The sequence below is a fragment of the Rutilus rutilus genome (genome assembly GCF_951802725.1).
Source record: "Rutilus rutilus genome assembly, chromosome: 1".
In the NCBI taxonomy this organism is placed as follows: Eukaryota; Metazoa; Chordata; class Actinopteri; order Cypriniformes; family Leuciscidae; genus Rutilus; species Rutilus rutilus.
This window is the reverse complement of record NC_140209.1, coordinates 50,065,857-50,092,513: the sequence shown is the minus strand read 5'-3', so window position 1 is coordinate 50,092,513 and position 26,657 is coordinate 50,065,857. Positions and strand designations below refer to the sequence as shown.

At 37.8% G+C, this 26,657-nt stretch overlaps 1 protein-coding gene across 2 annotated transcripts in view; it reads right to left on the bottom strand.

The window, feature by feature from the left end:
• wnk4b (WNK lysine deficient protein kinase 4b) overlaps window positions 1–26,657 on the bottom strand; it is a 62,106-nt gene that overhangs the window by 16,178 nt on the left and 19,271 nt on the right. For both annotated transcript variants that reach the window (XM_084407234.1, XM_084407235.1), the window contains exons 2-7: window positions 14,696–14,868; window positions 13,097–13,317; window positions 12,333–12,490; window positions 3,659–3,747; window positions 1,162–1,381; window positions 678–1,080 (exon numbers count right to left, since the gene is read on the bottom strand). In XM_084407234.1, the coding sequence (XP_084263360.1) occupies window positions 678–1,080; window positions 1,162–1,381; window positions 3,659–3,747; window positions 12,333–12,490; window positions 13,097–13,317; window positions 14,696–14,868 (1,264 nt within the window). The remainder of the gene's footprint in view (window positions 1–677; window positions 1,081–1,161; window positions 1,382–3,658; window positions 3,748–12,332; window positions 12,491–13,096; window positions 13,318–14,695; window positions 14,869–26,657) is intronic.

Genomic DNA, 26,657 nt, shown 5'->3' with positions numbered 1-26,657 from the left:
CAATCAACCAATCAGATTTGAGGTCTAAATTAACAGTTATTGTCAAGTTTAGACTTACAACCATTGTTAGGAGCTTCTACATTCTCACTACGATTTTAGAGGTAAATTATGGTTAGGATTAAGTTAGGACTATGTTTTTGGACTGGAACAAGTCTTGGCAAAATCATGGCAGCCTGCACAATACTCTACTACACTGCTTCAGTGCGCACGTCACAGTGAGAGTTTTTGGGTTTCATTCAGAGGTGCTCTTATAGTAAGTTGTGTCTATGACAAAGTCATGGAAAAGTACATTCAGGAAGAAATGGAGATCAACAGCATTCAGGATTTTGGAAACCTTACAGCACAGACTGAAAGACTGGCTGTTAATTTTTTTTGAAACGGTTACAACAAATGTGAATGCCTTGAGCATCCAAGTGTAATGGATTATTTAAAAAAATGTAAGGCAGGACCGGTTCTATGCATTGGTTATTGATTGGATTTTGAGATTTGGGCTCTGCACTTAAAAGTAGAGGCAGATGAACATGACTTTGCAGGGTCAGGTTTAAGTGGATCAAATTCCTGTGAACGTGGACGCATGGACGAATTGTTCATAATAAGATCTAAAACTTGCATTTAGAAAATAGATGTCATTACCATTTCATGCCGACTTTAATATAAACAAAAGCACACAAACTCACATGTTGCTGATGAGTAGCTGGCATGGCGTATGTTGAAATGCTGCCGCTGGTCGGCGTCCGGCTCTTCGGGTTCAGTGGCAAAGCTGGCGTTGAAGCCAGAGTCCAGAGATTCGTTTGCAGGCAGGGAAATGGGACCAGACACTGTGACAGTGGGCGGAGCTTGTGTAGGGTTGGATACGGGTGTCTCTACAGGAGGTTTAGAAGCTGGAGGGTTAGAAACTGAAGGTTCGGCTTCAAGACTAGGTTCCGGTTCCTCTTCAATCACCTCCTCTTGGCGACGCCTCTGCACCTCTTCAGCCTGACGGCGGAGCTTCTCACGTTGCCGTTTGATGGCGGTGACGCGGTCACGGATGGCTTTGGCCACAAGCTTGTAGTCGGCCTCACAGACGAAGCCAAGAACAACCTGAAGGACATGGATTAGCTTTTATGTTTGCTGAACTGTTCAGTAATAGCATGGAAATTAATTCGAGATCTCAGATCTCACCATCTCCTGAGCCACCTCTTCCGGGACATCCTTGTAAAGTTCGAAAAGGAACTCGATGGCATTGTTGTCCTTGTATTTGCCATGGAGCTTCTTGGTGTCGTCCATCCGAAGCCAGAGTTTAAGGCCAGACTTCACCATGTCGTCTTCCTCAGCCAGCTCGACATGGACACCATTATTCTCCTGGAAGAAGGTGTGCTCTAAGAGGTCCTGGATAGTGTACCTAAACAAGAAAATACATATGATCATATACTTTTTACAAAAAGACATCAAGGTTTGGCTGGTTAGCATGGCCTAGTTAGCCGCTACCATCGCTACTATCTTTTTTCCACTGGAAGCCGTTCAAAATTAGCTCAGTATTTTTATAAGCAACATACAAATGGTAAAATACTATACTGAGCTAGCTATTTTTAGCTATTGTTTTTGATGAATGCTGTTTACTTGAGCTATTGCTTTTAATAAGTGCTATTTATTTTCCCAATCTTTTAAGCCAATTTATACCTATACTGTCTTGTCGCAGAGATAAGTCAAATGCTAGTATAATAAAGTCTCACATCTTATAAGAGATGGGCTGTTAGGCAAGCACTCTGAGGTCCTAATCTGACTGAGAGTAAGAAAATTCAAGAATTCAAGAAAATTTAGTTATTAAATCAACACTATTAATCATAAGAATTACCTGCTGCTGGATGGAGTGAGTCATTACTAGTGGCTATTGACCAAATGCTTTACATAATGGTTGGATGACATTAAATGGACCATTATCCAGGCATAAATGGGTTATGTTGAATTAGGACACAAGTGGTGTGATTGAGTGATTTCAAGTTGGTTACTAATGGAACCCAAAATTTCAGGTACTTCTCTATAGATACGGAAATATTTGACTCATGTCAATTGTTTTTTAGTATAAAAGTGTCAAAAGCACAAAGTCTGTTCAAAATGTAGTGAGCTGCCTACAGAGGCAAGAAAAATAATAATGATAATTAATATGCGTACATTTATTTCCCTAAAAACAGTTCAGTTTAACAAAAAATATTATTTAACACAATATTTGTGAGCTACTGTGTGGATTTGTATGCATATTAGAGTACCACACTGTTAGCTTAGAAATACAGTTGTGTAGCTGCCTATAAGTACAGCGTTCCAAATTGGTCATTTATAAGCAGTGTTGAGGGTAACGCACAAGTAACATGAGTTATGTAATCAGATTACTTTTTCAAGTAACTAGTAAAGTAACGCAATACTTTTAAATTTACAACAAAAGAGTTTTCAAACAAGTAGCACAAGTTACTTTGTTATCTCATTTATAGACTGACCTCTTCTGTCCCCATGTTGAGAGAAATCGGCAGTAAGTTCAGAGGTGTATTGTGCGCTGTGTAAACATGACGGTTATTGTAGTTCTAGACTAAATGTGAGCATGCATTTAATCATCTCACTTGTAACAAATAGATTTAGTATTCCTTAAAATGAATAAAAACAGTGAAATGCAAACTGCAATAATTAAATATGTTAAATAACACTAATATACTTTATGTCTTTGTTCCTGACTGTTGAAATTCTAGTTCAACCATACTAATAAGCAGAAATTATTATTATTTTTTTTTTTCTGAAGTAAGAGTGTTACTTCTCCTGTGTCCTATTCTACAGCGATCCAGAATGGCAGCACAGCTGAAAGGTTTGTTTGAGCTGCGCCCTCTACTGTACAGGCGTGAATTATTAATTTACTCATTCATTTGCTGATTCCCATTAATTTACTCATATTTACTTTACGTGTGAGAGGGAATAGAACCTTTTTTGTTATTAAAAAACAAAGCAAGCAAGCCCAACCCAGGTGAGAAAAAGTAATCCAAAAGTAATGAAAGGCATTACTTTCCATAAAAAGTAACTAAGTTACTTTTTTAAGAAGTAACTCAATAATGTAACATTACTTTTAAAAGTAACTTCCCCCAACACTACTTATGAGGTTCCATATTGGTTATAAAGTTGCTTTAGAAGCATGTGAGCAAAAATATATGAATAATATGACTGAAATTAGCTAGAAGTTAAAAAGATGGTCAGGAATGTGTTAGTAACTCTGAGTGTAATGTGTAAAGTGACCCAAAGCCCTCTGATACCACAGGGGTCATGACAGACAACCCACAGGAGAATGTTTTTGCCCTAGTAGCACTGTAAAATCTGAAAAAAGTCTGTGTCGGTGTCTTTGACACTGTTGATTCTGCAACATGTGTCACCTGACCAATGTAGGGTGGAACAGAAATATCACACAGTGCAGCTGGGTAACAAAAATAGTGGCATGCAGGGATCTCTGAGGAGCCTGCGTGGTATTGTTTAAACGTCAAAAGGACAAGAATCAGGGTGTTGTTGTTTTAATGTGCACACAGTAAAAACTCGTCTGGCAGGTGTTAAAACATTACAAAGGCTGCTGGCGCACATACACAACTTTGCAGTTCTTTGGTTACAGATTTTCCTCTTTGTTGAATGACCTTGTAGACACTGTAGTTACCTTTCGTCTTTGTTCATTCGGATGCATCCCTCAATGATCTCTTTTAGTTCAGGGACTTTCACTTTGTAAAAACTGTCTGGCTTCATTCCCTGAGAAAGAGAGAGAGAGAGAGAGAGAGAAAGTATTTTTTCAGGATTCACAGATTTGTCTTTAAATCACACAAAATACAGTTACACCATGTGGCTCATATTTTGCCAACATTTGGTTCTCACAAGCACAGTAAAGAAAACACCCACATTGTGTGGACCAGACCAGACTTATTAAATATTAATTTAGTGCTGATTTATATGCATAAATCTTAAAATATGGCTTTTTAAATTGTGAATAATTTGTATTGGCCAATAATCAATTAATTGAATGGTTAATCACAATGAATTAAATTATGCACAGAAACAAATTAAATCATTATGAATTTGCAAAAATGCTTCAGAATCTAACTGAAAATGTAATCGATTTGCTGACTACCCGTGTCTGTACCATGAAAAAAACATGTGCAAACACAACTCAATAATGATACAAACAAGGCTTGCCAGGTTGACCTTCAGCGTTTCAATGCTGAAGCTTCAGACTCAGTTTGACTTAAGAATGGCTAGAGTTAAGCTACTCTTTAAAGCTAATCTTTTTTACTCATTTCACATGCAAAGAGGTTAGCCAATAAAAGAGATCATTTTCATATAGACGTGGAAAAAGGTCATGAAAAACTAAATGATGTCCTTGACTAACATTATAAGTGGACTTGTCTTCAGGGGAAGAAGGGGAAAAACCAATAATGAATATAACATAGACCTTGACCTGGTTCAATACAATTTAAGCTCAATTGACAGCACTGATTCATCCTTCAGTTTGTACAAAATGAACGCTTCATTTGAATTCAATCCGGAAGAGTCCTTTATAAAGGACCTAATAGAAGGGAAGCAGGCAAAACGCAGACATCCCACCTCTCCCGCATATTGATAGCGGCTCCCTGACGCCTGAAAATTAGAGAGAGAAAGCCTGTTTCCATCTGGTATTCAGATGTGTTTTCAGTGAATCGATCACAAGTGGCCAGCCAATACACATTACGCACTGCCATCTCCCGGAAATGAGTTTTTGCAGGTTGGGATGTTTGCTAATGCAAACCTAATTAATGACAACTAATTTGCCTCCGTTTTACAATATGTTGGGATGTCTGCTAATGCAAACTTAATTAATGACAACTAATTTGCCTCTGTTTTACAATATGTACCTCCATATTGTAAAGAAGGAGAAACTAGCTTTTTAACAGATTGGCTATATAAAACTGTAAGCAGTTCTTAACACAGCGTACATTTTACATATTGGCCGTATAAAACTGTAAGCAGTTTTTCTGCATGTTTAGTCAACAGAACACACCATGCCAAAAGTGCGTTCAGTCCTTCTGGAGTAAACAGACCATGTTATCGGCGTTATCTGTTGCAGCTAATGACAGGGAACAAACGCCATATTGTGGAGAAACATTGATCACACAAGATATGCCTTGTGGAGTATGGTTTGGTTGACTGTTTTTACAAACTCTATTTTACAAGCCTTGTGAGAAGTTTCCACAATCGGTCATAATAAACACTCACAAACACACTTGCAAAAATGAATACAAAGAACACTGTGATTAAGTCTATATTGGATTTGAAAGAAAAACGGTTCATAAAAGGAATGCACTGCATCGTCATTCTATAAAATTATTGTTTTCCTAAAAAGTCACTTTTTCATTTAGATGATAGTCAATTTAATTCTGGAATCCAATGAAATGGTCTTTTCACAGTCCATCTCCTTTGCTAACTAGAAAAGCTCTCGTTCTGGAAATGTGAGGCAGCTGAAACCACACTGTAAAGTAGATGAGGTGAAAACCACAAAATTGTAATGCTGAAGGCCATTTTCGCAGCATTATACCCATTTTAGAATGTCATGTAAAGTGAACACAACCTAGTGTGTGAATACATGTTTGCCATAAACAGTTTAAAATCCATCACATCATCACTTAAAACAGTGTTTTTGGACTGAAATCTTCATGGAGGAAAGTTGTGATGTAACTTCAGTATTCTTCCAACCAGGCCTGGTGCCATTTGATCATTGAAAAAGTCATTATAAACTAGATCCACGTATTTTTGTGGCAGCGGCAGGCACCTCAATGTTCTGAGCTGGCCAGAAAATACAGAGAGGAACTTCTTTACGTAACCAGGACGCTTTGGTGTTGCTCATTTAGATAATAGGCCCATTGAAATGTTGAGATGGAAAAGAAAACAGAAAATACAAAACAGAGGTGCAATTCAGCGTAAAGGGGGTGGGGCGGGCATGAAGTTCTCACCCCTGAAAACCGCTTCTGTCTGAGGCACTGGGCAAAACTGATCTCATAGGCTTTCAACAGGGGTTTGGGAGGCATCCAGACCAGAGTGTTGAAAGGGATTAGCTGAGTTTAACAGAATGAGTTTTCTCTGGTCAGGCTCCTCGTGATGACATCGTCTTTTGAGGAGACCCCTTGAGAGCATGAGGCAAAAAAACAAATGCCCATTTATGTTTGTTTCACACTCCATTAATCACTTCTAACTCTTTTTCTCTTCCTTCTGAGAAAAAAAATAATAAATCTTAGCCTGGTCAGGATGGTCTGGTTTACTGGTTTTACAGGGATTCGGGATAATTATTAGCTGGCCAGGCAGGGAGACCAACTTAAGACCAACCTGACCAGACTAGGAGACCGGCAAGTTTGTTAGGACCAGCATGTCCAGGTTAGGAGACCAGCTGAACTGGCTTAAACCACCTAAAACCAGCAAAACGTTCTCATTCCTGCTACAAGAAATATTTTAAATAAATTTCTACTCTGAAACTTTCTCTCTTTTTCCTCCTCCTCGCCAATGCCTTAAGGAACGTTCATTACCTCATATTTATGCAAGAAGCACAACATTACATCCAGCTAAATGAGCTGCAGCCATTACATGCTGGTGGCTTCAGACCAGATCTCTCTCTCTTCATCTCTATATACACAAGTGTATTGTCAATACACATTCTGTAAGAAGTGAAAACCCTGAAATACCCTTCACTAATCACACATTGTCTTCCCTAGTGATTTCAACTGATTATCTGAATCAAAAGTCAATATAAATCATACTTTTTTCACCAAATACGTACATTTTTCATTACTTAAATTATCATTACTTAAAATTATTGTAATGTTAACATCAATGTTATCTTAATGTTGGTATATTAATGGTATCAATGAACTATATAATGATCAACATTTATTTATTAACCTAAGTTAATGTTAATTCATAAAAATACTATTGTTCAAAATTAATTCATGTTTGTTCAAAATACATTCATGTTCATTTATAACTTTAATTGATCGAATTTAGTCTTAAAATTGTTACTTCATGTTAATGACTGCATTAACTATAGTGTTAAACAACAAAATATTTTTGTGAATTAATTTTACCCATTCATTTCATATCCTCATTTGAGTCTTGTCCCTAAGGAATATTTTGGCTAAACAAATGATACATAACAGGAAATACCATCAAGTCTCATGAGCTATCAAAGAGCAAACTCTTAACACTACGATTCCCTTCCCTGTCAGGCCCAGTTGCTCTTAGTAAGAAACCATAACAGTTGTAGATATGAAACAACCTTTTCCCCAAGGACTGCAGACAGATATGCCAACCTTTCTAGCTGACAACATTAACGTGCCAACATTAACTTCTGAACCAAACTGAAAGCTTCACAAACAAACTGTGCTAATCTCCTAATAATGAATGTGCTCATACACTGTATATAAATACACTACCCCACAAATATGTCTACAGAAACCATGTGTTAAAGGCCAGAGTAGTTTACGTCTAAACATTCTCTCATGAGAACTGTGATTAGGTTGATTAGCTTGGCTAAATCTTTGTTCATTTCACAGGCAAGATTCATTATGCTCATGCAAAGCCAATAAATAGACCTGAAAAGCTTTTGATTGCAGTGAAAAGGCTGGGCCAGTTTTCTACCGCATCTCGGCTAACTGACCACAATCATCTTACTGACACACGGACCTCGAGCCTGAAGGCTTTCATCTCGCTGTGCATTTAACAGGTAAGCAGCATGGAGTGAATTACAAAAAAACAGCAAGGTAACATGTTTCAGTAAATGCATAATGTGTGGCTCAGTGTTCACTATATGTAAACATGACATCAGTGTTATGGAATCAGAACGGTTTAAGCTGCCATGATGGTGGCTGTATGACATTTATCTTTTGTGGAACACAACAGTCAGAAGATATTATTAAAAAATGCCTCAGTGAAAAACATTTGGACCACATTGACTTCCATTTTATGGGCAAAACATTCAAAACTTTCTTCAAAACATCTTCTTTTCTGTTCCATGGATGAAAGGAATTCAGATAAATACAGGTTTGTTACCTCGATTCAAGCTACACATTTTATCAGTACATATATTACCTAGGAATTAAGCCTAACTATGGTGTTGCTAGCGCCATGCTTTATTATTTGAGCTAATGTGGTAAGACCACATGCTGCATTGACATCACTGGCTCCGCTAAGACTAACAGACATAATTAACGTCTGATCCAGCCTTAATTCTCTCTGTCTGTTTTCCTCTCATTCCGCATGTCCCTCAATTCTCTGCAGATACACTGGAGGTCATTCACAGCTGAGAGAAAAAGCTTACACACTTTTAACAATCAAGGTGCACTGGTTCTTTGGAAAAAACATCCTATTCTATGTGCGCTATCAATATAATGAGGTTTCATCAAAGTTTTACCTATGCTGATGTGTAGGCAGATGAGGAGACGAAAGCGATGTGTACATGGTCTAATTATAGCACTTCTGATTTGCAGAGGAGTTACATAATCTTTTGCCCTCCCAATAACATGCACACAAGTAAGTTTGGTCCTAACGCCTCCACAACCTCACGAGAACAGATCTGTCCCCATGGCAATACAGGACCCAGATTCACGTCTAAGAGAGACTAATTGTTCTACACTTAATAAGCTGGAGTCGTGACAACAACAGCATTACATTACCGAAACAACTGAAAATTAGAACAGACTAACCTGAAATTAAAATTCAATGACCATGCCTTTTGAAAAAAAGGAATAAATATAATATTATTAAATAAATAATTGACATAAAAAGTAAAATATATGTAACAATGTTTCTTACCAACATCCATCTATCTATCTATCTATCTATCTATCTATCTATCTATCTATCTATCTATCTATCTATCTATCTATCTATCTATCTATCTATCTATCTGTCTGTCTGAATGAAAATAGTAAACATTGGTGATAAATTAAACTAAGGTAAAAAGAAAAACCTTTTTGGTCACACTTTAGATTAGGGTCCAATTCTTACTATTAACTATAACTATTAACCAAGACTTTTGCCTCAATAATCTCCTAATTACTGCTTATTAATAGGTAGTAATGTATTGGTTAAGTTTATGTATTGGGTAGGATTAAGGGATGTAGAATATGGTCATTCTATGAGGCATTAATATGTGCTTTATAAGAACTTAGAAAAAGCCAATATCCTAGTAATATGCATGCTAATAAGCCAATAGTTAATAGTGAGAATTGGACCCTAAACTAAAGTGTTACCAACATTTAAAAAATTTAAAAAGGGGGACCAAATGACTTGCAAGGTGTGAGGCTCTTATATTTCAGGAATGAGCCACAGGTGATTCAAGCACCCTTTTTTACCTTACAATAGACCGAATGACAGGTTAAGAACCAAATAAGAGACTGAGTTGCCATGGTAACCCTAAAACAGCAAGAGAACCCTGTGGCATAACAACACAAGAATTTTAAGTGCAGGGACGGTAGTTCATAAAGTTGCGCTCGAGGGCCCACCCGTACTGCCCTATCCGAAAAACAAACACATGAGACTGAGGATTGTGTTTGTTGGAAAACGTGTTGTGCACTTAAGACTCTGAATTTTGAAGCTCAGCCTCGAACCTCCGCAAAATTCATGTGTTTTGTGGTATTTGCACATCGCCTAAAACAAACGTACACAAATAGAACTGCATGGCTGAGGGGAGCCGGTTGTTTACAATGCTCACCGTCTGCCTTGAATGATTTTCTGTGTTACACATGCCTTGTCTCTCTGGGATGCCTGGGACGTGTGGTTTCGAAAAACAGCTTTGAAAAGCTGCTGTTTGTCTTTCTAACTTCCTCTGCTCCAGGAACAATTGAATTTTTTTTTCCCCATCTCTTAAAAGCTTGTTAAAGACTCATGCAGATCATAAAACCCGTTCGCATTCTAAACAGAACTTAGAGCTATCTACATACAACAGCAAGCATCGTTCTTACTCTAATAAACATGCCAGGGTCAAACGCCTCCTCCACAGATCATGAACGCCGTATCACAAACCCCACGCTCTCAGCCCCCGGCGACACAGAGGATGATTTTCATTAACCCAGGGAAGTGCAAGGGCCCATTGGGGTCAAATATGAATGTGGCTTTGAGACACATTCTCCGATCAGCTGATACTCAGGCACATTGTTCGACCCCCTTTGGGCTCCACTTTGCCCCACTGAACTCCTCTGCGTCCCTCCCAGGCTTGTCAGGGGCCATTGCATATGTTTGTGTCCACACTCTTAGATTACGCATAGCTGATCCACTGTGTGCAGTGAGAAAATGAACAGTCATAATCAGTGAATTATGATTGGCTCGAGGCGGTGATGATGTGAATGGACATGCAAATACAGACATACAAGATACACATGCAAAATACAGATATACAAGATAAACATCCACAGAAAAATCTGTGCCTTAATCAGAATTTTTATTTTAGTCCGAGTTTTTAAACAACTATAAAAAATATGTAAGATAATAAGTCTTGTTTGAATTACATTGGGAATTAAGAATTAAGTTTGATAATCCACTTTAGACATTCTATGAACTATAAGTAACATTGTAACTACATGTCAACTACCAGTCATTAAAGTTAGTAAACAGATTAGTAGAGTTTCTGCTTAATATCTACTAACACTTTTAGGGATGATGTTTTAGCAATTAATACTTTTTTCCAGCAAGAATGCATTAAATTGACCAAAAGTGACACAAATACTATAACAGTTACAAAAAATGTATATATCAAATAAATGCTCTTGAACTGTCTATTCATCAAAGGATCATGAAATAAATCGGTTTAATCACCAATATATTAAGCAGCACAAGTGTTTTCAACATTGATAATAATAAGACTTATAATAAGTGATAATAATTATAATAATATATCACAATATTACTGTTTTTTACTATATTTATAATCAGGTTAATGCAGCTTTGGTGAAAATAAGAGACCAAAGCTGCTTTAAAAAAACATCACAAATATCTTACTGACCACAAACTTCTGAACAGTAGTGTAGTGTAGTGTATACTTAGATACATGTAAATATATAACATTATACAAATATACCACTAAGCTTGCTTCAGTGCTTTCTGGGATTGCAGAAAAATGCTACTGTCTCGCTCTGCCTATCCTTATCGCTTAGTGTTCTGGAAAACGGAAATGTCCTCTCCGACCAACCATGTAATTTCTGCATGCCAACTTCAAAACCACACTTGCCACAAATTCACTGCTCCATTGTATCAGCAAGAGAAGGATAAAAGGTGACGTCTGTTTGTCATGTCAGATACACAAATGACTGCAAGCATCTAATTCACGCTTTCCTTCCTCTTTCCTTATCAGCTGAATCTGATATGGCCTAACCTTGACAATGCTATAACACCAATCTGTGAGGGAAAACAGGAACAAAACACAACCAAAGGATGTGCTGATTGAAGACTGAATGGATGCAATGTCATAAAACACCAGACCATAATGCAGGACAGGACAATATAATGAATAGGAAAATAGTTTCTTCAACATGTGTTGGCTATTAAATACATCATATATGGAACTGAAATACTGCTTGAGGTTTCAGGACGAGTAAAAGAAAATCAGGCAGTTTTCCTACCAAAATAATTAATCTCCTCTAGGGCTTGTGCATTCAACAATGCTGCTAGTGTTGTTCTAGAACTGTTTAACTGTGCGGTTTTTGCTTTGTATATTATTCATGCAGCATGCCGATCGGTTGGACTCTTAATGAGTTGTCCCAAGGGAAAAAGCCACCTCTTGTGGAAGATATAACCATGCAACTCACTGCTCACCCAAGATTGAGGTTAGCCTGCATTACACACAAGTACAACTAAATGACACATTTGCAGCACTGTAATAAGAAATCATCTTGGATTCTGTGGTTTACCAGGGGGTTGATTAGAGATCTAGACAAGATCAGCATATCCTAAGGAGAATTACAGCTCAAGAGAGATGCACTAATTGTCCTCTTGTTGCAAAGAAATGTCACTGAGCAACTCATAAAGCCCTCACACAACCATTAGTGGACTCATAAAAGCCTTGGAGCCTCTTTGAGGGGAGATGGCCAATGAAGTGGGTGGCCAAGAGCTGAAAGAGCAGAGAATCGGTGCATGGTTTCACCAAAAGGCCAACTACGCAAGCAAGTAGTACGTGTGAGAGTCAGACAGAGAAAGAGGTCATAATTTTCATGTAACCTGACAAGCCAATGTAGTCTGTCTTGATGGTAAATTAGATATTAAGTGTAGCCCGGGGCAGTGACATCCATCTCAACCTTGCAATACAGATGCGAGGATTGACTTACACTGGTGACTTTGCGGTAGATCTGCGCAGCGTTTTGGCACTCTGAGTAGGGGTACTCTGATGTGGTCATCTCCAGGATGCACATGCCAAAGGCATAAACATCCACAGCTTCATCATATTTCTCCTCGTACATCTCTGGAGCCATAAACTCTGGGGTTCCTATGTGTGAGCAAAGATCAATGTCAAAAAATAAGCATTAAGTGGGCATTTAGTTATCCAAAACATACATATTATAAGGAGGACAGTCCTAATGTGGTATACTGGGTTACAGTGTCTTGCTAAAGGGTGCAGCGGTGATCCCAGAGCTTTGTTTGGCCCACCAAGTGGCTGAATGTTAAATGTTCACTCATGAACATTCACAATACATTTGAGCAACCCTTGAAAACTCAATTCTGGGAACTTGAGCTATTGGTTGGGCTAGCCTGATGTACCAGGTTACACATTCTTTACTTATTCATGTCATTGAACTCTACTAATCTCAGCATGAGAAGATCAGATTTTAAACCGTGCCGAGCCAATGATGAGTTAATGTGATATATGCAACACTGTATATAGGTGAGGTGAGAAATCTGTGTCAAACACTTGTTGGGGTATAAATACAGTTGACAGAAAACAAACAAGATAGGCCCATAGTAGAGGCAGATCAGGGCACTATTTACAGTAACTCTTATGAAGGTCAAAGAAAGTTCTTCTCGAGTGATTGAAGAGAAATTGTTGACATTGTAACTTTTAAATGTAATAAGCACTACATTTTTCTTAACTTACCAATGACGCTCTTAGCAAACGAGGCACTCTTGAGAGTGGCTAGGCCTAAATCACCAATCTTAACAGATCCAGTGGGGCCAGTGATGAAGATGTTGTCGCATTTAAGGTCGCGGTGGATTATGGGAGGTGTTCGTGTGTGCAGGAAGTGAAGGCCCTTGAGGATCTGATTACTCCAACGCTGGAGGAGCTTTAGCTTCATCTCTTTGAACCTTTTCAGATACCTACAGGGAAAGAGCAAACAAGAATACCCTTAAGTTTAAAACACAGAGACAAACAACAAAAGGCGAACAAATGTGCGTTCTCTTCCAAAACCTTGCAAACTGCCTACAAGAGGCAGAATTTTAAGGGACTTTCTAAAAATGAAGGCTATTCCAAAAGGTAGGCATTTTAGTAATAGTTGGCATATTTTTTAGCTAAATTCTAAGGCAGCATAATTTAATGAATAAGGCAAATTCAGAATTAATTATTAGAGTATTGCACTGTTAGCTTAGCAACATGCTAACGGCAAGCTCTACTGAATTAAAGGTGCATTGCGCAAGTCTCTGAGTTTTTGCAGAACTATGCCCCCTTCTGGCGACACGCGAAACTGCAACCAGAGTTGTGCACGCGGTTACGTGGAGTTTGCGTTGGGGTTTGGGATGAACTAGAAGCCGGTCTCTTTGAATCCATCTTCTACTTTTGCAAAAGTCGCTTGAGTTGTCTTCGCTGATGCGGATAATGGCGGCGAATACACAAACCTGCCAGACATAGCCAGGTGAGCATGAACGCGCATGACGTCACGCCCAGTCGATTCCGTCCCGAATCCCTCTTATTTATTTTACTGTACAGGATTATAGAGGCAATCGCAGTGATCATAGAAGGGCTCATTCAGCCCATCAGGCAATTGTTTAAGCATGTATGGGTTAGAAAAACGGGTATTTTTAACATGAAAAGTTGCTTAATGCACCTTTAAGTCTCCCATGCAGAGCAATATTTTGGTGGACTATGAAGGCAGATGGCAGTAAAAAAGAATAAGTAGGTTCGGAAATGAGCTGTGGACTTATTTCATTCTCCTATTTGTCCTTTAAGTTCACATATATATACTCTATGCAGTTTTGATGTGCCTGCCGGGCAACCTTCAACAACAATCTGTGAAACATTATGTCACAAATTGTGATGCCATTTGGGACAGGGCTACTGTTACTGAACAGTGCCAAAGGACTGGATACAATATTTGTTTCATAACATGGTGGCATAGTTGTGAGAGATTTGGGTTGTAACCCATAGGTTCAGAAGTTGTGAGTGAGAGTGAGCTCAATAAAAAGCTGAGATCTTTCTTTTATTGAACAAAACACTTATCCAAATGACTGCAATTATTCTACGGTTGGCAACTCTTGATAAATGTGTCTGCAAAATGACAAAGTGCAGTTATTAATCTGGGGAAAAGAATGGAAAAACAGCTGGGCTTTAGTGTCTCATGTGAGAATGCACAAGCATGAGCAGAAGCTCAGTTACAAGAGAGACATCTTTTCTTGTCTTCGTACTGGCATCTCTAATAGCCACACCATCTGCAAGTACTTTCATAGCAATTTTGTGCATATATGTACAGACTCAACTTACGTCTTCAGCGTCCCTGACGTCATGAGTTCCGTCACAAGGATAATGCACTTTTGCCCTTTCATGGTGGACTTCCAGGAGTCGTAAAAACGGACAATGTTTGGATGCTGCAGGCACTTCAGCATGTCCACCTCTTCACTGAAACGCTGCCGTTCCACTTTCGTCAGCCTTCTTGTCTGTCGAAGAGACACACATTTCAAGTCAATTTATGGGTTAGAAGATTCATGTTGGTACATGATAGAACATACAGTATGGTGACTTGTGGGACAGGCCTTTGTCAACTGAAGTTGAACCACATTCAAGTTCAAAGTGACTTCAGTGGCGAATACAAAACAACATTTATTAACCAACCTTCAGGTCTCGACTTAAAGGATTACAACACAAAGTTGTTGTTTTTTTGCCATTTTGCCCTTTTCTTTAAAATTTTACTTTTTTAATGCGATTTCTCCAAGTAGGACATGTTCCTGGATCAATCTGGCTAGTCATGAAACAATTTAACCAATCAAATTGAATAGTTAGGTTAAGAGTTGGGGTTTGGGCAATGTTCTTATAAACCAATAATATCCTTCTCATTTCAGGTGAGGTTAGGGTTAGAAGTAGGCATAAGAGGTAGTGTTCAAGCTATGATTGTTTGATAGAAATGTTGTTCCTGGTTCCTAAAAAAAGGATTTAGGAGGTCAAAAAGCAAGTTAAATTATCCATATACTTTTCCTGTAAACTTCACAGGTCACTTGAGAAAGAAGTCTCCAAAGTTTAAACACACCAGAATTTCCTGACAAATCAAAACACAACTTACTAAATCAAGTTAGCAGCTATTCTGCATTTTTAAAGTATCAGAAATGCAGTAGACATCAAAATGTGCCAAATCCATAAGCTGGCACACGCTCTATGCAAAAGATTCTGTGCTATGCACATGGAAAAACTGACAGTGCTGTCTTCTTTCATAACTTTGATTTGTGGCTTTGGGCTTTAAAGGCTGAACTGCATAATTTTCTGTAAAAAGAGGAGGTAGTTGACAGAAGTTGTTGGTAAAAACACATATAGCACAGCTAAGTTTGTTTGAATTTCCACATCTGGCTCTCCAGACAGCTCAACCTGTCCCACACATGACATTATGTCAAAGCCAAAGCCAGATGGTGCAAATAACATGGGGGCCACTCTCAGTCTCGGGCCCTTTGAGACAGGTGACTGGTCAACCGGACCACTGACTGCCTCTTTCTCATGTTTGTCAGCCTGTAGGCAGCAAAAACACGTTCATATTGGGTGTTTTTTTTTTTGTTTTTTTATCTTGATAACAGGGAACTGATTGTCCTGAATGAGTTCATGTGTAAATTATGTGTATTGGTTCAGAAAGACAGTCCTACAGCAAGCGCAAAACTTTGAAATGCTCAGTGAAAAGGCAAATTTTATGTGCTTACCCTTACGAAAAAGAAGCATACTTCAAGTTCATTTTATGAAGTATACTTAAGTAATGTTCAAGTATATTTTTAAGTATACATTATAAAGTATACTAATGTCAATATGTACTAGTAAACTTGTAAGTGTACTATTTTAATACCGCTTGGGACTAAATTGGCCCACTTTTAGTATATAAAAGTATATGTTTAAGTGTACAATAAGTGTAACAGTAGTACACTTTAAGTGCACAACTAGTTATTACGTTTAATACGTATTTTATTATTCAGAACATTACGTTTATTATTATGTACATAATTACGTTTATTATTTGTACTGCAAGTGAACTTGGTATACTAGTAGTTTACTATTTTAATACTTGTAGCAACTTTGAAGTATACTCTCACTAAACTACAAGTTTAGTAGTTTTATACTACAAGTTTTCTTTAAGTGAACTTAACATTATACTTATAGTGTACTATTTATATATAATTTTTGCACTTGCAGTAGGCCTATACTACTATGTTCAAATGTTATTTTTTATACTTTAAATACCTTTAACTGTACTTTAATTTTAAAAACATTTTATTAGCTTCATGCATCCTTTTTTATCAACACTTGAATGTTGGTAAGTTTCATAAAGAAAGGCAACATTTTAAACAAAAAAGACTACACCTTGATCAGATTCAGAACGATGATCAAAAAACAGATGGAGTAGATTGAGTCCAAAGCTTCACAGTCGTTTTCTAAGTTTCATAAGACTGTTTATGAAAAACTATGTAAAAAAAGTATATTTAATAGGCTACTCGATCAAAAGAGTTAACACAACTACAAGCCAAGTATACTTTGAATAATTAAACTTTTAAGTATATCTCGATCAAAAGATTGAGTACAAGTATAGGCCAAATATACTTGGACTTTTCTCTCAGTATAAGTCAAGTACACTTAAGTGTAATTAAGTATATTTCTGAGAAGTATATAAAGTATATTTTTGAGAAGTACAGTGAGGAAAATAAGTATTTGAACACCCTGCTATTTTGCAAGTTCTCCCACTTGGAAATCATGGAGGGGTCTGAAATTGTCATCGTAGGTGCATGCCCACTGTGAGAGACATAATCTAAAAAAAAAAATCCAGAAATCACAATATATGATTTTTTAACTATTTATTTGTATGATACAGCTGCAAATAAGTATTTGAACACCTGTCTATCAGCTAGAATTCTGATCCTCAAAGACCTGTTAGTCTGCCTTTAAAATGTCCACCTCCACTCCATTTATTATCCTAAATTAGAAGCACCTGTTTGAGGTCGTTAGCTGCATAAAGACACCTGTCCACCCCATACAATCAGTAAGAATCCAACTACTAACATGGCCAAGACCAAAGAGCTGTCCAAAGACACTAGAGACAAAAATTGTACACCTCCACAAGGCTGGAAAGGGCTACGGGGAAATTGCCAAGCAGCTTGGTGAAAAAAGGTCCACTGTTGGAGCAATCATTCGAAAATGGAAGAAGCTAAACATGACTGTCAATCTCCCTCGGACTGGGGCTCCATGCAAGATCTCACCTCGTGGGGTCTCAATGATCCTAAGAAAGGTGAGAAATCAGCCCAGAACTACACGGGAGGAGCTGGTCAATGACCTGAAAAGAGCTGGGACCACCGTTTCCAAGGTTACTGTTGGTAATACACTAAGACGTCATGGTTTGAAATCATGCATGGCACGGAAGGTTCCCCTGCTTAAACCAGCACATGTCAAGGCCCGTCTTAAGTTTGCCAATGACCATTTGGATGATCCAGAGGAGTCATGGGAGAAAGTCATGTGGTCAGATGAGACCAAAATAGAACTTTTTGGTCATAATTCCACTAAACGTGTTTGGAGGAAGAAGAATGATGAGTACCATCCCAAGAACACCATCCCTACTGTGAAGCATGGGGGTGGTAGCATCATGGTTTGGGGGTGTTTTTCTGCACATGGGACAGGGCGACTGCACTGTATTAAGGAGAGGATGACCGGGGCCATGTATTGCTAGATTTTGGGGAACAACCTCCTTCCCTCAGTTAGAGCATTGAAGATGGGTCGAGGCTGTGTCTTCCAACATGACAATGACCCGAAGCACACAGCCAGGATAACCAAGGAGTGGCTCTGTAAGAAGCATATCAAGGTTCTGGCGTGGCCTAGCCAGTCTCCAGACCTAAACCCAATAGAGAATCTTTGGAGGGAGCTCAAACTCCGTGTTTCTCAGCGACAGCCCAGAAACCTGACTGATCTAGAGAAGATCTGTGTGGAGGAGTGGGACAAAATCCCTCCTGCAGTGTGTGCAAACCTGGTGAAAAACTACAGGAAACGTTTGACCTCTGTAATTGCAAACAAAGGCTACTGTACCAAATATTAACATTGATTTTCTCAGGTGTTCAAATACTTATTTGCAGCTGTATCATACAAATAAATAGTTAAAAAATCATACATTGTGATTTCTGGATTTTTTTTTTAGATTATGTCTCTCACAGTGGACATGCACCTACGATGACAATTTCAGACCCCTCCATGATTTCTAAGTGGGAGAACTTGCAAAATAGCAGGGTGTTCAAATACTTATTTTCCTCACTGTATATAAAATGTAGACTGAAAGTATGCTTTCTTCTTTTTAGTTTAAAAGAAGTATACTAATAGCACACTTGAATAGACTTCTTTTTCATAAGGGTAGACTAATGGAAAACATATTTCTGATAGATCTGAAACATCCTGAATGGGGGGCAAAGACAGCTGGTTATGTAACCAAGGCAGATGAGGACAATCTTGACAAGTTTGGATGAAGTTGGCGGGAGTGAAGGGTGAAGAGTGCATGAGCGTGTTGAGAGTGCATTAATAAGAGTAATGTAGTAATAATATGGTACTGCAAGGAAAGTAGGAAAGAAGATCCAGTCTTGTATGTTAGACAGAGCTGCTGAGGAATGCTGTTGCGTCTCTGACAACGCTCTTTCAGGAAGTAACCCGTTACAGTCCTGGAAAAACTGCTGTGTAAAACTTACTCTCCTTTCCCTGCTCAGCAACTATTTCCCCTCAGATAAGTGGTTCTTAACTGGTTTTGCTTCACGATAAGTGGTTCTCAACTGGCTTTGCTTCACGATAAAAAAAAAAATCTGAACTCACTATTTTTGACATTAAAAACAATAAAAAGTACATAGGCCTATTTGAAAGTACATAGGCTTATTGCACCCCACCTGTTGAGAACCACTGTCTTCAAACAGTGATCAAACATTAGCCAGATTTATTGCAAAAAAAAAAATGAACAGCTCAGAAAATTAAAGAGCTTGTTCTGATCTCCTTCTACATTTCAAGAGTTATTAAACTCTTCCTTTTGAATATCAACTCAGTCCAGTAGAGAATCTGGTTGGATATTTGTAACCATTCAAAAATAAATCTTCTTTCATAGTAAAAGGTTTGAGATAGCTTTAAAATGGTAACAGAAAGTAGGTACTGTTCACATGGACATGCTCCTAAGCTAAACACATTAATGGTATAATTCTCTTACTATAAAGATGTCACAAAATATGCAGTGTCTAACTTGATGAAGAACCATTCCGACATAATTTTTTAATCTGTGTTCTCTAGGATGTACGTTCCCTCGAATCCTCCCATAGTAACAGTCTCAGATACTAGTGGTTAGTGGATCACTTCTTAGCTGTGGCTGCCAGCACAATTTAGCACTGAACTAACCGCTAATGGAACCACATTCAGAATGACTGCCTTGAGTTTACAGACCACTCATAGAAATATGAATGGGAGAAACTGTTACTCTCAATATGGCCGCCGTAAGAATGCAAGTCTTGCCTTTCATTTAAAAAAAAAAAAACTATAATCTTCTCAGTAGAGTTTATTTATGCTACAACGCACATATGCAGTTTAAAAAACATTACTGAAAAAAGACGGAGGTTTGGACATGATTTGTCCTCACAGGCTGCATACAAAAACAAACATACAAAATTACCTGTGTATTCCGATTTACAAACAAATGACTTAGTGAGTGTAGTCTGATTTGCAAAATGTTTTAATCTCATGAGGCAGTGCTTTAAATAAATAGTTTAAAAAGACAAGCTATTGTTTGGATCCGTTTGAAACACTGCCATCAGAGAATTAGACTCAAATGGAATCTAATCAAGTGCTTGTAAATCTGAACTGAATTAAATTGGATAATTCTAACTGTCTGATCTACCCAACGAAGAAAACAACTGCTCATGACATCGATTCATTAGTTCTTTCTACTTTAACAGGGACTTTCCAACCAAGCTGTTTGTTGAGTTCTTAAGAGTGTGTCCCACCAGGGTTATTTTTTAATGAAAGGAAAGAAATGTCCTTGATAGTTAAATAATCTTATTCGTACATTTATCAACCCCAAGTGTGGGAAACTCAGCACCACAAGTCAACACACCAGTTAAACAAATGCCTTATGCAACATAAAGGCCGTGCAAGCAAGAAAAGGTCTTGAAACGTACAAAAATGGGGTTAATTTGCTTCAGCATGGCAAAAAAAAAAATAATGCATAAACAGAGAAAGAATATGTTAAACTGGACACTGGCTTGGTAAAGCGGAACCTGTAATTGTAGTTCATGATGGCGGTCAGTGGTGGGCTGTGATTGGGGTTTGTGAGAGCGGTCGTGACGTCAAAGCCGGCAAATAATGTATTCCAGACACGGGAAAAAGCACACACATGTAATGTGCATTTACAGCGCAAATCATAAACTGGGAATAAATGGAGGATTTGATGTAATAGTGTTTGAGTGTGTGGGTGAGTTACAAAGACCTGCTCTTTATCAGGACAAGCTGTGTCAACTCTAAGATAAAATCAATACCGTCTCAATGGCTCAGTGCTCTTTTAACAGATACACAGAAAACATCACTGACTTCCCACAAATGTGCCTTTGAAATAGCATGATAAATTAAAAGAAAAGATAATAACTGCCACTAAGAAATATCTAGGGAATATACTGGACACTACAGTTCAAAAGTTTGGAATAATTGAGATTTTTTTCAAGTCTGTTATGCTCACCAAACCTGCATTTATTTGTTAAAAAATACAGTAAAACAGTAATAGTAAGTGTTTTCTATTTGAATATATTTTAAATTGTAATTTATTCCTGATGGATTTTCAGTAGCCATTACCGCAGTCTTCAGTGTCACATGATGCTTTAGAAATCATTCCAATTTGTCAGAAAACAAGGGGAAAACATCTTAATGATTCTAAACTTTTGAACAGTAGTGAACTATTGATTAGAAACTTAACATTTAAAAGTGTTGTGAATGTTCCAAATGTTTCAAATGGGCTCATGCCAGGAATCTCAGATAATAATATGTGCAAGAATTTGAATATGACAGAATTTGCCTCAGTCACTGTTTGGATCAGCAGCGTTTACTCACTAATATTCTAAGGCTTCAAGGGCAAAATAGAAACAAACATTTGCCAAGTTTAAGAAGAGATATCAACCAAGTCTCATCCTATGCTTAGATTTACCAGGATATCCATTAAAGGAAAGTAGCAGTAATATTTGAATTAGCTGGGACCATTTCTGAAATCTAAGTAAATGTGCAAGTCCAGTGTTTTAGCACAATTTTACCACTTGTTTTATTGGCAAAACAAGCTATTTTTTTCTTAGCAGAAAATGTTCTAAATTGCATTGCATGTTTGCACAGCGGTCGCATATGAGAAGTGAATGCACGTTTGTAAGTTGTTCTGTTTAAGAACGTATACTAAATCCCTTAAACATAAATTCAAAGCATTTCAGTCCATACTCTTATTAACATGGGGCAATTCTCTGCCCTTGAACATGTATACCAAGCAACAGTTACCATGTCCATGCAATTACTCATATTACATGGGTCATCAGACTCCACATCTGCTCTGGGCAGTGTATTCTTAGCCTACACTAGAGAGCAATGAATATTTGGCTCTGCATGTCACTCTTACCTAACCCGTGTTAGGGTGTTTATAGACCCTTCACTCGCCTCTCTGCCTTTTAGAATGACTGAAGGCCAGGATATGAAGATAACATCTATAATGATGAACTGAATAATGCTTGATGCCATGAGATGTACAATAGATAGCAGAATTAAGATAAACGGCTATCTAGCAGACCATGTTTTTCCACATACAGGCCATAATATTCTGTCATCATTTACTCACTCCAGCCCTATCTTTTTGACTTATGAAAAATATACGAAAATATATATTTCTCACTGACACATTTTTCAGAAAATCTGCTTTTGTAATCCACACAAGAAAGAAGGACTATCCCTTCAGTGTGTGAACTGAAGCACGGTAGCAGATAATGTTGCTGACAACATCACAAGTTCGTCTAAGGTCGCAACAGGCAACTGGAAACTTCTCAGGTTCCTCTCTGGTATCTGAGATGATGTGGCTGATCTCAATGTAAAAGTGGAAGCCAAGTACTTCCAAAGATACCCATGATAATCCATATATTTCCAGGCTCTGATCCACATGGTTGGAGTCAGTAGATTCAAGCGAGGGCTGGTAACCTGCCAGATGGAGCACCTGAGATCTCACTATAATCCAGACGTCCAAAAGGAGAATCCCACACATCACAACTGCCTAAGCAAGCAGAATGACATGTAAATGATGACAAAATGATCATTTGGGTGAACTACTCCTTTAAACCTTCTGTCAAGCAGGAGGCATGCCAGAGGAACGATGCAGGATTTCTCCATTGCGTAAGAGACGAATCAATCTGGAACTAGCAGCCCCAATGCCTCACTGGAAGCTTCCTCTCTATCTCTCTCCGAATTATGAAACGCCAAGATTTATGGATCACCAAAACTCCACGAACAGCCTCTTGCTGTAATACAAAACAGACTACACAATTAAAATTGACACGGTGGAAATGAGGTGTGGAAATATCTGCTCATTTCCACAAGGCTGGTGTGTTTGACTGAACAGAACCGGACCCATATCACTGATTTGACATTATTAAACTCAGGAAAAAGTCTGACGCATGTATCTGGAATCATTCATTGGTCAGTATATTACTAAAGCAGGGCTGCACAATGCATGAGAAGATAAACATTGTCCCCATCAAATCAAAATTTTCGTTTTTTTGGCTTTTAGTGTGAATGTTAGCCTTAAGGTTATCTATAAGTTAGTGTTCTCCAAAATTCACCTTTAGAAGATATATGCATTCAAAACTTACAGTCTCTCACTTCTGCCAATATTGATCAATGATTTTGATGACATCACTCCGCACTTTAGCTTCTCAACAGATTTTCTGTCCAATCAAATGCTCTCTAGAATCTGAAGCATCCCACCCACTACACTAGTAGACGCTGAAGCTGCGGCCGAAATCAGTCACTTGTTAACACAATGACTATTTTCAATATAGTGAATGGCACATAATGCACTATACAGGGGATGGGGAATGATTCAGACAATGTAAATATGCTTTCCATTGGGGCAAATTAAGTCTGGTTTTGCTATAGTGCCACGCAAACCGCCGCAGCGTGTGTCTGGTCCAGACACACAATAGCATATGTGTGAGTCAACGCTCATGTGAAATTGTTAAGGGGTCTTTATACCATCAATGAACAATACACACTGAGAACTCGCTTTGGAACGACAGATTTTTAAATGCAGCGCTCCCTAAAACACTCCATATGCAACTGCACAGGTAACCGCGTAATAAAAAGATAAGCCAGCGTCATTTATTATGCATATATTAATTAAATATTCAATGCCTATTCTATTCTAATTGAAACATTTATTTAACTTTTTAGACCACTTAAACTCTAAAAATTGAGTAAAAATAAAATTTATATTTATATTTATATAGTCAAGTCAAGTCAAGTATATTTGTATAGTGCTTTTCACAATACAGATTGTATCAAAGCAGCTTCACAGTATTAAATTAAAATAATACAACAAGGTTTGTTTCTAGTGGAATTTATTGATTGATAAAATCAAATTAAATATCCCCAGAATATCCCCAACTGAGCAAGCCAAAGGCAACAGTGGCAAGGAACCGAAAAACTCCATCAAGTGACCTAATGGTGTCCTAAAACTCCATCAGGTGACCCAATGGAGAAAAATAAAAACCTTGGGAGAACCCAGGCTCAGTCGGGGGCCAGTTCTCCTCTGGCGTTTATTAACTAGAGGCCGGATTGTAATTTGAACTGTAAGATTAAAAATATTATATGAATGCCTGGCTAAAGAGATGCGACTTTAATCAAGTTTTAAACTGGGAGAGCGAGTCTGAGCAACGAACAGTATCAGGAAGACTATTCCAGAGTTTTGGGGCTAAATGTGAAAATGCTCTCCCTCCTTTGGTGGACCCAGAAATTCTAGGTATGACCAAAAGCCTTGAATTTAGTGATCTTAAAGAGCGTGATGGATTATAGTGCGATAGAAGATCCGTTAAATAGACTGGAGCTAAGCCGTTTAGGGCTTTATAAGTCAGTAGCAATACCTTGTAATTAATACGGAACTTTATAGGTAACCAATGCAGTGATGATAAAATCGGTGTTATATGATCATATTTTATATAGTGTATAAAAGACGAATATTAATCAAAATCAGAGAAGAATATGAGAAGAATTAGTACTAATATACTAATCAAATAAATAACTAACATAAAACAAATTTCATGTGCTGCTTTTATTCGCTTGACAGGAGCTGATAACAAGTTTCTCTATGATCTGCTCCATTTTCTTCCACAAGTTTGCGCTTCTAAATGATAGTAAGTTAGCTGTTCTTGAGGCGTTGGTGAAACTCATTCCTCTTTACTAGTCGAGTGTGTACGTCCTGCCTGAGGGGAGGGAGGCCGTCTGGTGGCTGTGTGGAATGTCTCATTAAAGCAGCATCTCGCTCATAAAGCTCTCAGATCTATAAAGGGAACTGGAGATCCAGCACGTCTAGATGTTCCCTATTAGAAGATTTCCCAGGAGCCTCTGACAGCTCTTGGACTGGATTACGACATACTCCCGGATAACAGCTAAAGTCAGAGCCGGCAAAAACAACAACAACAAGAACAATAATAATAATAAAAAGCAGGGTGGGGGTGGGGTAGGGGGCTGAGAATAAGGACATAATAAGCATTTGATCATATTTTACATAGATCAAACTATTTAGTTTTTTTGGCCAACTGCAGGCTGTTAAAATACTGGCAGAACCATGAGGTTTTATTGGTTTCCAACAGTAAAGGGGAACAATTTTGCTGCCATTTTTTTATTTCCTAAAGTTAATATATCCAACTGAGCCGTTGTGGTATGTTTAATCCCAAATGGTATTGGTAAATGTGTGTTTTTAACCTAAAGTCTTTTTATTCTGGCCTGAGAACAGAAGTTGGGAGCCACCAAATGTGAATATAAGATGGAAATTATGTTTGACAGACATAAAATGACCAACTACTGTTTGCATAAGGGGCCATGTATTGTAAGTAAATCTGAAATACAGTACTCGCCAAAAGAAAAAAGAAATCTTATTATTTTGTGATGGCTTTGTGATGGTTTTGAAAACCCAAAAGAGAAAGAACACATGGTTTGCTGGTATTAGCTGGTATGTGGGTGTTTTGGGTACATGAAAGTACGTCATATAAGTAATATAAGTTACTTCAATCGATTTATGTCAAGAAATGGGGATGGATTTCTGTCGATATTTTCCAAATGGCCACTTAGAAACGTTTCCACCCTTTTGGAAGGCACTGCTGATAACACCACTGGTTCAAGTAAAAATAAAAATAATTAGTGCTCAAATAATTGCACAGCATGTGCACAAATCATTTCTAAGCAAAATAGTATACCTTAATATTATAATACAAACAATTATTACATAAAAGTCATTTTTATTCTTAGCCAATTTCAAAGATTTATACAGAAAAATATATACATATTTTTAATACATTCTTACAGACCCTGAGACTTCCTCTCGTCCCTAAGTCTCACTTAATAGAGTTTGAACAAGCGTCACAATATGCACGGCCCACAGTGGCAAAATAAGTTAATTACTGTATATAAATCCACTATGATAAATTACTCTCGCTCATTCATAAATCATTCAATCACATTATCCATCCATAGAGAATGAACCATGACTCACAGTTGTAATATGCACAGGGTGTGTGCAATCGCAAAAACACTGTATGGGAACTCAGTGTGGAAGAGACGACTATCCTGAATGCTTCCATCCTGTATGTTCAGTAAGTGCTAGATAACATTGAAATACTTCTTTAAATAACTTTCCTGCACAGTTCTGCATACTGAAGAGCTCAAGTAAATGATAGTCAAATTCAAGAACAAGGCCAAATATTCCAATTGCATCCTATTCTAGATACTATAAAGCTTCAAAAGTTTCTAGAAATTAAACACTGTGTCCATGAAGCATGAGCTTACACATCAGCTCAACTGGAATACAGAAATAAATGTCAATGCCATGGTTTATAAAAACAAAATGACATTGAATACAGACTTAGATGCAATGCCAACAATAAGAGATAATGATTTTTCCTTAACATGAAGGAACACAAACATCAGGCTTATCGGAGATTAAACTGTCACTAATGCAATAAATCAA